At 38.8% G+C, this 15144-nt stretch overlaps 1 protein-coding gene across 1 annotated transcript in view; it reads left to right on the top strand.

The window, feature by feature from the left end:
• The window catches only part of Smchd1 (structural maintenance of chromosomes flexible hinge domain containing 1), a 116927-nt gene that overhangs the window by 54995 nt on the left and 46788 nt on the right, over positions 1-15144 (top strand). Inside the window, exons 22-29 of the mRNA XM_005373146.1 lie at positions 321-393; positions 2512-2651; positions 3234-3368; positions 5725-5952; positions 8098-8246; positions 9363-9451; positions 10213-10331; positions 13808-13975. Coding sequence (XP_005373203.1) covers positions 321-393; positions 2512-2651; positions 3234-3368; positions 5725-5952; positions 8098-8246; positions 9363-9451; positions 10213-10331; positions 13808-13975 — 1101 coding nt within the window. The remainder of the gene's footprint in view (positions 1-320; positions 394-2511; positions 2652-3233; positions 3369-5724; positions 5953-8097; positions 8247-9362; positions 9452-10212; positions 10332-13807; positions 13976-15144) is intronic.

The raw sequence follows: 15144 nt of genomic DNA, 5'->3' as shown, positions 1-15144 counted from the left end.
CCAAAACATTATGTGAAAATCTGTAGACTTTTAATTTTTTCTTCTATATTATTTCATGTTTTTTTAAAATACCCATCTTGATTCTCATAATTACTCAGAGGTATGCATCTGAATTGGAAGAGACTGTTAATCTGTAGGGAAGCTCTACACATCATTTTTCCCTGTGTCTTCTCACATAAGTGATAATTTCATCAAACATAAAATTGTTGAGTAGATTTGTATAGGAAAATGAAAAAGCAAAATTGGACTGCATTAGAGATACTGAACTACCTAGATATGTATTTTGGACTTGGGTTTAATTTTTACTGTTTTTTCAACAGAATTTTAACCTGAAGGTGATTCTCCCAGGTTTAAAAGAAGACTCCCAAATCCTGAAAATTAGATTACTACCAGGTAGTGTTATTTTAAGATTCCAAATACTTAACTTTTAAACAATGTTTTTATAATAAATTATATCTGTAATAATAAAAGTTTGAGGGTTTAGGGTGGTAATTTGTATTTGCAAACAGCACAGACAGAAATGGTCAATTTTTTAAGTGGAAAAGACTTAGGAATATATTAATGAAGTTCTAAAAAATCTTAGGAGAAAAATTTGAATATTGACAATGTTTTGGGAAGCTATTTTCCTAGGGGTGTATGTATTAGGTTTATATTAGAACTGGGTTTGTCTTTTACCTTTTGTTGATATAATTGTTTTATATTTTAAAAAAGCAAAGTTCCTGATTTCATTTACACTAACTTGATAACAGCTTAATTTGAGAAGGTAAAATTGCATGAAATTTACATGGGGTGGAAATGCTGGCTAATTTGAGAGGTGCTCTATTGTGGAAATTGAGAGTACTTTCTGGAGTCAGCCCCGAGTTTGCCACTGGGGAGTACTCTATGCCTCAGTTTCTTCACAGGTGCGGGAAAGAGCGTCTGCTCTGGCCAGCTTTGGCGAGGCCACTCAAGCGGTGTGCCTCGTGCAGGGGCTTCCGTGAGCACCGAGCAGTGTGAGCGCTGCCCGTGGCAAACAGGGTCGCGCTTGCCTTGGAAGTCAGCACCGATTCACCGCTTGGGTCCCGCCCTTATCCATAGGAGACTTGCTGGTTTCCAGCCAAATGAAACATACAAGTTGTTTGAGCCTTCTCCTAAGCATGCAAGTCGAAATTCGCACATTGGTAGAGGTGTAAGGGAAAAAAGTTCATTTTAGAGGGTAGGTAGTAAAATTCTTAGAAACTAAACATACTCTTTTTTTTTAATTTTAGGGCAAAAATAGTGAAGTAGGAAATAGCATGTCATAGTGATAAAAGTCAAGGGGTTTGAAATTGCAATCTAAGATTTAAGTCTCTATCTGCCACTTGTGTCCTGGACAAAATACTTAATTTACTGCAGATAATTTTACTCTCTGGAATAATTATGTAAAATTTTTTTCCTGTATAAAATGGAAATAATAATGTACTTTCTTCATTAACATGAGTGTGAGGTTTACAGTGAGAATAGTGTCTAATTGAAACTTAACTGCCAATATCTGCCAGTAGTAAATAATAAATATTAGCTAATATTACTACAAAGTAAAATGTTTCCTGTAACTGTTTTTGTAAACTTACGTTACCAGTATTTGCCATAAATTGCGTTATAAAATATTAGTGATTATGAAATCACTCAAATCACCTTACTGCAGAAGCATAAACCCTTTCAATTCATCTTACGGTAAACTTAGGGAACCTGATGATGTCAGAGGCAGCATGTCATAAAATGAACTGATCATTTGAAGGAGCGTAAACAGCCATGTTGTTACGTATGCTAAAGAAATTAGTTATCGTGTACAGTTAAAGTTGGTAAATAAAAAGTAGTTTAATGCATTTATTTTTCTTCTTAAATACTTTTTCCCCAGAATTTTTTTTTTTTTTGGTAGGGTGAGAGTTGAGACAGGGTCTTGCTATTTTATGCAGGCTGATCTAGAACTCTGGAGCCCAGGCTGGCCTTGAACTCAAAACTGTCTTCCTGCCTCAGGCTCCTGAGTGCTGGAATGCATGTAGGTATGTGCAACCATACCTGGATTTCCTCAGGATCTTTTTTAAAATTTCAGGTATTCAAGTGATTTCAAGCATGAGTTATCACTACAAGTAGTAATGTTACAGCTTGCAACATAAAACTGAGCCTAGACATCAGTGTTTTACTACACAATTGAGAGCACTCATCTATAGTTGTGCATTTGGGCGATTAAAAATGATTAAAACAGGCCAAGTGTGGTGGCGCATGCCTGTAATCCCAGCACTTGGGAGGCTGAGGCAGGAGGATCATTGTGAGTTCGAGAACAGCCTGGGCTACAAAGTGAGCTCAAGGCCAGCCTGAACTGTACAGCGAGACCCTGTCTCAGAAAGACTCAAAAAAAAAAAAAAATTAAACATTGACATTGCTTAGATCTTTTTCTTGACTTTTTTTACAAAATAATTTTTCCTTTTTGGTATTTCAGTACTTCAGTCTCTGAAACCTAAATATGCATTTCATTATGTAATTTCCTGATAGGCCCCCCTCGTCGACTGAAAGTGAAACCTGATTCTGAAATTTTAGTTATAGAAAATGGAACAGCTTTCCCATTTCAAGTGGAGGTTCTAGATGAATCAGATAACATAACTGCACAGCCAAAATTGATTGTTCACTGTAAGGTAAGCTTACTGTGATGTGAACACTTCGATTTTATTTTGAGCCCCATTGTAGTAAATGGCACTGACTATATATTTTTAGTAAGCCTTACTGTCTTTACTGACTGTTCCACAGAGAAGTTTATGGGATGTCACATTGCCAGTAGTTTTTCAGTATCTCTAAGCCAGTAACTATGTCAGCTTTGTCCAGTTTCATAGAGAGATTTATGGATGAAAATTTCCTGCCTTTCTTCCCCCCATCTTAAATGCAATATTCTATTTCTAGATAGAATGATAAAAAAAAATACCTTCACAATGGATAGATAAGTAAAGGTGGGTAAAAAGCCCATGAAAAAGAAAAGAAACCTAATAAAGTTCAAAAAAAAAAAAAATTAGTGGTCAGGGAAGTAGATATTCCTTCTAAAACAAGTTTCACTTAGCATTATAGAGAATTTTTCTTCAGAAGTTCTCTGGAATGCTGGGTTATAGTTAGAATTTCCCAGTTTATAGCAAGAAACAGCTGTGATGAAGTATTTGAAAATACAATTAATTGAGTAATCAGTTACGTTTGACTCGGGCATTCGGTTACTTTGATCTTTCCTGTAGTTCCTGGGGGCACCCAATCTCCCCGTGTACGTGGTGGACTGCAGCAGCTCTGGAACTAGTATTTTAACGGGATCTGCAATTCAAGTCCAGAATATTAAAAAAGACCAGACACTTAAAGCAAGAATTGAAATACCTGTAAGTTGTTACTGTTACTCATTGAATTAGGCTTTAACATAGTTTTTAACAGCATTATAATATTTTGTGCAAAGTTGTTTTGAGTTTTTTAAAATGAGGTAATTGTGATTCCTTTAGCCAAAAGGGAAAAAGGACACCGCAGAGTGGCACAGAGACTAGTTTTGTGTCAAATAGTAACAATATTAACAACTTTCTTGATCAGGCCTTTTACAACATCTGTAGCTATTAATGATCCTCTGAACTGTTTTCCTAATGCTAATGTACTGTTTTGTTCTTTCGGTTTTCATTTTCCCTGTTTGTTTTTTATAAAGTTTGGTAAGTATTCCCCCTTAAACTACCACTGAAGGACATAGAAACCTTTAATTACCTGTATATTTTTATATAGTTTTTATTAGTATTTGTACATAAACAGATTTTTTTATTGCAACTGCCTCATGGCTGATGGTTAGGCCAACAGGACACTATACAGTCAGTCTCATAAGACTGCTGAATGAAGTGACAAATACTTAGGTAAGATACTTAAATTGATTTCTTAATAACTTACACGTGATGGGTAACCTAATCAGCTGATTAACTCATACTTGTCTATTAATTATACACCAAATTATTAGTATATTTTGAGCCTCAAAAGTGCAAAAGATGGCTTTTACTTTTTTTTTTTTTGAAACAGGGTCTCCTCCCTGTGTAGTACAGGCTGGCCTTGAACTCATTTATGTATCTCAGGCTGGCCCACAAACTTAGTAGCAATCCTCCTACTTCAGCCTCCCTAGTGCTGGGATTACGGGCTTGCGCCACCATGCCCAGTGACTTTTATTTCTTTGAAATGAGATGACTCGGCTTTAATCTAACTTTTCAAGCTCCTTATGTGTGATAATACTGAAATAGTTATGCTCTTTTTGCAAGAATACTGGCAGTACTTTTTTTTTTTTTTTTTGGTCTTTTTGAGACAGGGTCTTGATATGCAGTTCAGGCTGGCTTTGAGCTCACTTTGTAGCCCAGGCTGGTCTTGTACTCACAACGATCCTCCAGCCTCAGCCTCCCAAGTACTGGGATTATAGGCATGTGCTACCATACCCAGCTGGCAGTTCTTTTGAGCATTACTATTTTGCAAAAGGTCAGGAGGCATAGAAGTTGAAATTAGGGAAGAACCTGTATTTAGAAGCAAGGCTAACAAGCAGTCCTTACGTAAATAATACAGAGCAACAGCAGGCAGGAGGTTGAAGGATCCAGGGCAGCTAAAACCAACACCAAGGTGTAACGTGTAACATGGAGTGATCCCCAGGTAATACCTGTGTTTAAGGAGTCAAGCAGGAGTTTCAGTGTATCAGTTTCAGTGTATCAGTGTATTCAGGTTTCTTCTTTTTTTAAAAAATTTTTAAATTTTTTTATTTTTATGAATAGGTTTCCATAGAAATGGGTGAAACTACATGAGGAAGGAGAGACAGTAAGATTGTAGAGGTAAAGGATTCAGCTTATTTTAAATTTAGTGTGTGCTCTAGAATGCACTATGTAATGCTAGATGATGAAATAATACAATATTTTAATTTTATTATTCCTGAATTTTTTTTTTTTTTTAAATTTTCAGTAGTAGGGATTGAACCAACAGTCTTGGGTTATATCCCCAGCCCTTCTTATTTTTTACACTGAGAGAGAGTTTCACCTTGATGTTGTGGTCCTCCTGCCTCAGCCTTTCAGATAGCTTGGGTTATAGGTGGGAACCAGTTCACTAGACCCCAAGTCAAGTTCTGTAGTATAATCCAGCTCTTTGCCGCTGTCTGTGGAATACTGGTGTGCCAGTCATAATCATAAATTTCCAAGAAGCTCAGCTCAGCCTTCAGGACATTTAGAGCCCTTTTCTGGCTGTGAGCAACTTTGTTCCTTTACCCCAGTATGTCACCAGTGGAAAAAAGATGGAAAGCTTCAGTGTTACCTGTTGTCGTAAGTAGTACGTTGTTTGGCAAGGGTTGGTCTCCCATTTTATGGGAGGTTACTGATTCCTTACATGCCGTTCTTACTGACACATGGTCACAAATCTGTGGCAGTAAAATTGTCTGTCTGTATTCTTTTAAATTAAATCATAAGTGAAGGGGAAGGATGTCTTTTAGTTCAAATGTACTTGTTACTAGTTTTAAGAGTGTGACCAGTGCCACTTACAATCTGACAGTATAGAATACAGAGTTGGCAGCAGTAGAGTGGCCTCTTACTGGCAGTACCTGTGAGTATGACATTATACGCAGTGATCTTCTGTAATGCTGAGCCTTCCATTCTTCAGCAGTGTAATGCAGTAATCGTTAAATTGTCTGTAAAGTTTCTTGGTACAGATGGCACTGACCGTGCTTTTCTTTCCCTCTCTTAGAGCTGTAAAGATGTTTCACCTGTGGAAAAGACGATCAAGTTGCTCCCCAGTAGCCATGTTGCACGACTACAGATATTTAGTGTCGAGGGACAGAAGGCAATCCAGATCAAACATCAGGATGAGGTGAATTGGATAGCAGGCGATGTGATGCGTAATATTATTTTTCAAATGTATGATGAAGGAGAAAGAGAAATCAATATAACATCAGCTTTAGCAGAAAAAATTAAAGTAAGTATCTCAAACAAATTGGTTAATTGCAAGAATTTTTTGTTTTATAGGATTCTGACCAAGAAGTGTTGTGAGTAGCCTCTAAGAAGAATCTTGCCCAGAAAAAATACTATTATTTAAAATTCTGGACTAAGAAAAACTTTTTGTCTACTCAGACTTGTACTTAGAAAAATGATTTTTATGCTTTTAAGTTTCCGGTTTTAGAATTTTATTTGTACACTTCCTGACCAGTGTATTTCTGTAGTCACAATCTGGATTGCCACCTTACTAACCAGTATCTATTCTGAAGTCACTAAGCAGGGGAGGTGCAGTAAGCAGACAGTGACACAGTGCTGTGAACTACAGAGCCCTAATTTGGCTGTTTGAAATTGGTATCCCTCTCTCGACAAGTACAGTGTTCCTTAGGAAAGTTCTGTGGGCTCTCATCAGTCAGCTGTGATCTAAATGTAACAGTTCCACCTTGATAGGCTTGAATCTACATGGTGAAACAACATCTCACCAAGCCAGGAATCAAGTTAAACCTTTAGATTCGCATCATGAAAGCAGGCAGAGCTGTAGCATCCACCTTCTGGATGATTTTTAAAAGAAAATGCTTGCATCTTTAAGAGTGCAGTACTTCTGTAATGAGAGACACACGTGCCTAGAAGACCCTGCTGTATTAAAACCCTGCAGTAAAAACACAGGGCTTTTGAGAAAAATGAAGCTAGAGACACAGCTCAAACTTCACCAGTCACTCATCTAAAAAAGAGACGGGGACCTTGTAAAACAGTGGCAGAAACAGGAACGGTAATCCACACATGCTGGTGGTTAAGAAGCACACAGTCTGTGGCAGGCGGCTCCCCTTGCTTGTGGTTTTTGCGGGAAGGGTTGCTGCTTGTGAGTGACTGGAGTAGGGGAAGGAAGGCTGTCTGGCCCTGGATGGAGTCCCCAGTGCCGGGTGGACACAGCACACAACCACCTGTGATGACTGCTATACCTCATACCCGTCCTGAGCTTCCAAGAACAAGATCTAGTAATTTAAAAGGGGTTTAACTGACTTTATTTTTTAAAGCCTCATTGGGAATAACCCTTACTCTAGCCAGTTTATTTTTCCTTTTTGATATCAAGGAAACGGAGGCTTTAAAGAGAAATAGTATTGATCTTACTTGGAAGAGGAACAAGCCATTTTTATCTCTAGAAAGGTAAATGGCCTAAAAGTGGTGCTGGAGACCTGGCTTCTCTGACTTGCCTCCCTTCTCATAATAATGCCTCCACTCTGGGAGGAATTTTTTTTTTTTTTTTAATTGAGACAGGGTCTCAGTATGAGTTCAGGCTGGCATTGATCTCACTTTGTACCCTAGGCTGGCCTTAAACTCATGACAGTTTTACTGCCTCAGCCTCCTTCGTGCTAGGATTACAGGCAAGTGCCACCATGCCTGGCCTTCATTGAGGAATTTTTGTAATAGGGATAAGAAAAAACATTCAGGAAATTCTTTTTCCAATTCATAACCTTTTCCTTGCAATTCTCTAAGCTTTGTGGCCTGCATTTGAAACTTTGTACGTCAGGTAATACAATACTATCGTAGTGATGTGTTTCATGGGTACCAGAGATTTTCAGTTACGCACTTCCTCACCAATCGTAAAAGATACTGGATGGAGGTATCTCCATAAGCTCAGGATGGGTATGAGGTATAGCAGTCATCACAGGTGGTTGTGTGCTGTGTCCACCCGGCACTGGGGACTCCATCCGGCACTGGGGACTCCATCCCTTAATTTAATTTAATTTAATTTTTTTAATTTGAGTGGTTTTTTTTTTTCTTTTTTTTTTTTTTGTTGTTATTTTGAGACAGGGTCTCACTATGCAGTTCAGGCTGGCCTTGAGCTCACTTTGTAGCCCTGGCTTGTCTCGAACTTGCAATGATCCTCCTGCCTCAGCCTCCCGAATGGTGTGATTACAGGCATGTGCCACCACACCTGGCTATTTGGGGTTTTCTGGTACTTTTTAAAAAGGTACTTTTTTATCACCATGATACATGCACCACCATCATTTCTGGCCATAAAGAGACTTTTTCCTTGGAGATGAAAAAGATGGATTATTTTAGCTCTAAATTTCTTCAGTAACCGGCTGAGCTTTAAGTTATTGTTAAACGTGTCATTTCCTCCGAGGTGAACTGGACTCCTGAAATCAACAAAGAGCACTTGCTGCAGGGGCTGCTTCCGGATGTGCAGGTGCCCACGTCCGTGAAAGACATGCGCTATTGCCAGGTTTCCTTCCAAGATGACCATGTGTCTCTGGAAAGCGCGTTCACAGTAAGGTTTGTGGACTTGGTATACTTTGAAATATTCTACAGTTCATGGGCAACCAAAAAATATTTTTTTCTACTGCATGTATGTGAAAGTTATTTCAAAAACATTGCAGCTTCTATGAAATATGTAGGTTGTCTTTGGAATGAAGTTTTACTCTAGGTACTAATTAATTCTTAGCATAATTTTTCGTTTGTTTGTTTGTTATTGTTTTGTTCTTTGTCTTTTTGAGACAGGGTCCTGCTATGCCCTTCAGGCTGGCCTTGAGCTCACTTTGTAGCTCAGGCTGGCCTCAAACTCACAACAATCCTCTTGCATTGGCCTCTCGAGTGCTGGGATTACAGGCGTGCGCCACCACGCCCAGCTTCTTATCATAACTATAACTTCGTACTGAATTATGTAAATATGTAAAAATCCTATCTTATCCCCTACGAATTCCTTGACTACTTTTTTTTTTGCCATACTGGGGTTCTGTGGCGCTGAGCAGCATCCCTGGCATTTGTAAATATTTCCTTTTGAGACAGAGTCTTGCTAAGTTGCCCAGGCTGGTCTCAGGCTGTCTGATTTGCCCACCTGAGCCTTCTGAGTCCTGTGGTTACCGCCTCGTGCCACTGCACCCAGGTGGCCACCTCCTCCAGTAACTGCTGGCAGCACCATTCCTCTGCTCTTCACCATACTGCTCCCAGCGCTTAAGTAGCTCTGTACTTGAGACCCGATAACTCATGTAGCTTTCTGACGACAGTGTTCCTCATTGAGGGTGTGGAGGAGGCCGAAATGGTTTGTGCTCCAGCCTAGCTGCAAACTCAGCGTGGCCTGGGCTGGCCTCCGACTTGCAGTCCTCCTGCCTCCTGCTCTGAGAGCTGGGTGACGGGCAGGCACCACCACCCTCTTGGTGAGCTGTCGTGACCCAGCTCGTATTCTCAGTGCTCTCATCACTTCCCTTTCACTCAGCACAGGATTGGCGTCTTTTGGGTTCATAGCTGTGTTCTGGAAATGAAAGAGGTGTTTCAGAGTATGCCGTTGTATTTTCAAACATTGTACATTATTGCTCTTTAGTGTACTGGAAACAATATTTTTGTGTAATTAATGGTGTTACTGAAGACTTCCACCTTGTCCGGTAATTTCAGACCACTTCCTGATGAACCCAGACATTTGAAATGTGAGCTCAAAGGAGGAAAAACAGTGCAGATGGGCCAAGAGCTTCCCGGAGAAGTAGGTTAGTGTGGTCTCAGCCCCTTCTGTGCAGTTCCCTTCTGTGCACGTTCATATGTAGAGGCTGAAAGGCAGCCTTTGCTGTCCGTTGAAGACATTTGGCAAAATTGTTTTTAAAAATTTTGCTGTTTGTTAGAAGAAATATAAGTGTAAAATACATAAATGGATTCCTGTGTAGTCTGTATCTTTTTACATTCTGTGCTGTTTCCCTGATAGCAGTGGGGATTGACTCCATGGCCTCTGGCGTGGTACATAGACACTACCACTGATCTTCATTGCCAGCCCTTTGTGTTTTGAGGCCCAGTCTCACTGAGTTGCCTGGGCTGGTCATCTTGAGTCCTCCTGTCTCAGCGTCTTGGTAGCTGGGAATATAGGCATGTGCCACCATGCCCAGCTTTTTTCTTGTATCTTGAAAATTGCATGTTAAAATATTTCCTTTAAATCTTCATGGGAAAATTTTTATTAAGGGGATAGAGACAGGGATTACTGATAGAGCACTTGTTGAGCATGCAGGAGACCCTGGATTTGATCTCTAGCACCACAAAAATAAAAAACTTTTAAGTCTGATTAACATTAGCATCATGTTAAATATATAATACTTACATAGATTCCTGGTTTAGATTTTAGCTTATGAGAGAAATATTATTTTTATGCCCCAAAATTCTTAAAAGAACAAAATGTATGTTTATAAGTATATTGTAATTGTTACACATACTTGTATCTTTTATTAATGATAACACTTTAAGATAAAAATTTTTTTTTAAGTTATAATTATTACAGATCAGTATGGAAATCAGGTTCCAGCATTTTCACCGAGTACTTTATCCGCTTTGTCAATTGCTGGAGCTGGACTTGATAACTCAAACGTGAAGACTGCCTTGCAGGTTTGGCTACTTTCTATAACATTGGGCTCATGCTTTTTTTGTAAAAATGTTTGGGAAAAATAAAAGTAACTGAAGTTTTACTTTAAGATGAAAAGTGATAAAAGAGATTAAAACTGTTGCAATGAAAAAATGTGCATGTAAACTAACCTAAGTAATTCCTGTGTTTCCGTTGTCCAGTGGTGACCGCATGTCTTCCCTTGCTGTATTGTTTTGAAGCATATCATAGCTTATTACATCATTTCTCCTTAAATATTTTGGGATCCATGTATATATGTGTGTATATATATATCGAGATATGTCATTTTTTAAGTAGCTGTTTTAAGTCACACATCATGGTGCTCGCACCTTGCATTGAACAGGATCCTAAGAAGAAAACTAATTGTCAAAGTTGCAGCTGTTCAGTGAATTCAGGTTAGCTTGAGAAATACAATCTCAGGTGGAAGCCTTGCAGGTTCAGGGGAGGTCAGGTCCAGCTTGAAGGGAAGGTCCCTGCTGGAATGGGCTTTCAGGGAGCCTGCCAGGCCGGCGTATGTGAGAGAGGAAAGAGGGCCTCCCAGGTGAAGGGAAAGTGGGCTCCTGTGGAACATGAGCTTTTCCTGGGCTCTGCCTCTTGAGCCTCTGCAGCATTCTTTAATTGACCAAAATCAGAGCCTCCTCTGTTTCTGTCTCCACTGATGCTTTGTGCTGTTTTCTGATTTTCACAAACACTGTCACTGGTAAACCTTTAGTGACACTTTGTCTATGCAGTGATGAAGACTGCGCTGTGACTTTCACGTTTCCTGTTGTGTAGCGTCAGCCCTGTGTGTAGGTTGAGAAGATAAATGTGCACCTATTGTTATGCGAGAACAGTTTCTGCTTCCTGTTGCTCTGTGCAGTGTGTGCTATCCTGTCACCTAATTGTTCCTGCATTACCTCGCTTTCTACATCTTCTGGGTTTCCCATCTGTTAGAGCGTTCTCTTCAGCATATAAAGATGCTACAGTATCTTTCATGTTTAAAAAATAGACAACTTTCCCCCAGAAAATCACCAAAACTTTGGTCCTGTAATATATTCCTGTCCATCTGCCCCACCTTTTTGCCATGAAAAACTCTCTTTTTTATAGTAAAAGTCCTTGGAGGTCTTGTATGTACTGTCTTCATGTCCTTTTCTGACGTCCAGAGCACTCCATCTGGTCATCTTTGTACGCTCAATTCCGCTTCACCAAATCCAGTCATCTTTCCATTCGCAGCGTAGGCCCCATCCCATGCCTCCAGGAAGGACATGGTCAGCATTGTACGTAGTAGCACGTTTAAAATCCACACCTGTGTGTGGCCTGTAGTACCCCGTAGGATATCATCCCATGGCAGTCTTACAACTTTCCCGCTGTGTAGCTCTATTGTTCAGCTGAAGGCATTTCTTTTGCCCTTGTATACTTTTTACAACCCTGATGCACTATTTTGGCTCATTTTCAGAGTCTTCCATTTAATTGTGTTTACACTGATCTATAATTTATAAATGCACTTTTTTTTTTTTTTGAGACAGGGTCTTGCTATGTAGTTCAGGCTACTTTTGAACTCACTATGTAGCCCAGGCTGGCCTTCAACTCATGGCGGTCCTCCTTCCTCAGCCTCTTGAGTGCTGGGATTACAGGTGTTTACCACCACCTCTAGCTTTTTCATTTTTAAAATTTAAAATAAAAGCAAAACAACTTACAGTATGACTTGGGTTTTGGTTTTTGTTTTAGTGGAATCAGCTTGGGTCATTTTTTATATACATACTTTCAACTTGCAATATGTTTCACGGATAAATACCTATTTGATTTGTTTTCCAAACAAAAATTTCCTTATGCTCATTGGACTTCCAGCATAGATTAATTTTGGTTATTTTTAATGTCTTTTTAAAACACAAAATGTTCTACAAACAGTTGTTTTAGAGCATAAAACATGAAGTTTTATCTCTGATTTTAAAATTTTGATGAATTAGAGTTGTAGTTGGTAGAAATTTAAGACTAATTACTAGATGTCAAAAAATATTTAAAAAAAAAAAAAAAGAAAAAGAATAGAAATTTATTTGGGGCCGGGGGTGTAGCTCAGTGGCACAACACCTGCCAGGCAAGTACAAGGTCCTGAGTTCAATTGCCGTACTAAGAAAACCCAAAAAACAAAAAACTAGAGGTCACTTAAAATGTGAATGCTGCAGGCGTTATACCATTGTGAAATCACTCAAGATTATTTAGTCATATAGCAAAGATTATTGATCAGTTTTATTGATTTCCATTAATATGATGTGTTAGGTATTACTACAAGTAAGGGGTTGAGCAGTGACAAAGTCCTTATCCATGTAGAGATCTCTATATCAAAGAGAGAGCAAGTAGAAAAATAAAGTAGATAAAATAATGGGATGTCCTTAGGGTGGCTGCGAAGACCCTTTTTGTTGTGCAGTTACCTAAAAAAATAAGCCACGGAGCTGTCTGGTAAGGAAAAGCACAGGTAGCAGGAAAGAGCACAGTGCTGAGATTCTCAGGCATGCACACCCTTGGCTGTTACAGGGTAATGGTGAAAGAGAGTATGCCGGGACTCTTTGGGCACTGACATACACTCAGAAAATTTTACATTTTGATGAGGAATACTTAACCAGTAAAGTCTGTGCAAATAGTCCAGAATCTAAAACACTTGTGGTCTCAAGCAGTTCAGATAAGGGATATGTTCAATTGATATATTCAGTGTGTATAAAGTAGGGGGTAGAAGAGGGGGAATGTAGCCAAAACCTTTTAGATGCTCCCCCTAAAAATGAAAAAAATTTGTTTCTCCTCTTTTTAAAAAAAATTAAGTCTATTGGTACACTTCAGGTACACACGATGACCACATTCATCATAGGGATCCTGCACATGGTATAACTTGATTCTTTTTCCCCATTCCTCCCCCCAACCCCTCTTCTCCTCTTCATCCATAAAAGCCTTGTTTCCATGTTTCCCTCTTTCTCGTTTTTTTCTTCTCCTTTCCCCTTCCCCCTTCCCTCGCTCCCCCTCCCGTATGAGCACTTTCTTCCCATTTCACAATATCCACCATACCTCTGATCCCTATTTACACTTTTAGTCTCTCACCTCAGAGAAACAGCAAAGTATTTGCCCATGTGTGTCCAGCTCCTTTCACTCAAGAGTATGGTCTCAAGGTGCATTCACGCAGCTAGAAATGTTTCAAGCTTATCCTTCTTTATGGCAGCATAGCACTCCATTGTATCAAAAAGTCACATCTTCTCTATCCATTCATCACTTGATGGGCTTCTGGCCTGCCTCCAAGATACAGCAATTACAAACTGTGCTGCTGTACACATGGGTGTGCACGTGTCTCCTCTTGTGAAAATAAGCTTTTTGATACGTCATTGGTGGCATAGGTGCAATCTATTTATCTGTATGGCCAGTGGTAAATGACAAAACATTTTCTTTTTTAAAAAGCTAAGTAATACCTGTCTTTTCTTGATGTACTTTTCCTCACTAGGAAAACTCACAAAGTATAAATGTACGAGGAATCAAGTTTGTTCCAGGTCCTCCTGGATATAAGGATCTTTGTTTCACTTGGCGTGAATTTTCTGACTTTATTCGAGTGCAGCTCATTTCTGGACCTCCTGCTAAACTTGTCCTTATAGACTGGCCGGAGTTGAAGGAGGTGAGTCATTCCATGCCTCCACTGAATGATGCTTTTGCATCACATGGGGTAGTACTCTAGATTGTCAGCGGATGCTTCATTATTTGATACTTCCTTATAAGTTCTTCATAATGAATATAATAGTTCAAAACTTCAAAACTATATTAGAGAAATTTTCAAACATGCATAAACTAAAAGACTAATACAGTGAATGCCAGTGTGCCAGTAACCTTGTTTCATCAGTTACTGATTGATGTTCTGTTTTTTATTTTGAGACAGGGTCTTACTAAATCGCTAGGTTGCCCAGCTAGGCTCAGACTTGAGATCCTCTTGCTGCAGTCTCCCAGAGTGCTAAGATTACAAGTATGCATTACCATGCCTGGATTTTACTGGAAGTTTTAAAAGCAAATCCCAGACACCAAATCATTACAGCCATGCCTACTTACTCTGCCTTCCTGTGAAAGTACTTAAATCTTTAATACTAATTTTACAAATCTTCAATACTTCAATTTACAAATGTCTGCTAGATCTTACCTTTGTTGAAATTTTTACTAAATTTTTTAGAACGTTAATTAACTTTTTTTAATTGAGAAATAAAAAGTTGAATATATCTTGTGCAACATGTTTTGAAATACGTATACATTGTGGAGTGGCTAAATCAAGGTAATTACAACATGTATTATCTCTTTCTGTGGTGAGGTGATTTTAAAATGTACTGTCCTAGCAGTTTTTAAGAATATGTATTATTAACTACAGTCACCATGTTGTATAGTACTCTATTGCATTTAGTTTTCCTATTTTAAATTATATCCTTGGATAGCAATTAATTTGAAATACTCAGATTGTGGTGTTTAATTGAAGCATTTCCGAGCTTTAGCTATTGGTGTGATAACTTTGTTTTTTGTTTGTTTGTTTGTTTGCGTTGTTTTTTTGAGACAGAGTCTTGCTGTGTAGTTCAGGCCGGCCTTGCAGCCTCCTGAGTTCTGGGATTACAGGCCTATACCATCACACCTGGCAGTAACTTTTTTTATATAGAAGAATAAATTCATACCACAGTAGTAAATTTACATATCATAGCAGGTTACCTAAGAAAGGTTTACATTCCTCTGTCCTAGTTTGATACTGACCTTTCTGATTTGTGAACTGAAAAAAAAAACAGATTAAACTAGTTGTTTTTAAAAAACTTTTTT

Source organism: Chinchilla lanigera, unplaced genomic scaffold, assembly GCF_000276665.1.
Source record: "Chinchilla lanigera isolate Chin_1 unplaced genomic scaffold, ChiLan1.0 scaffold00001, whole genome shotgun sequence".
Taxonomy (NCBI): Eukaryota; Metazoa; Chordata; class Mammalia; order Rodentia; family Chinchillidae; genus Chinchilla; species Chinchilla lanigera.
This window is presented reverse-complemented; position numbering and strand designations above follow the sequence as displayed.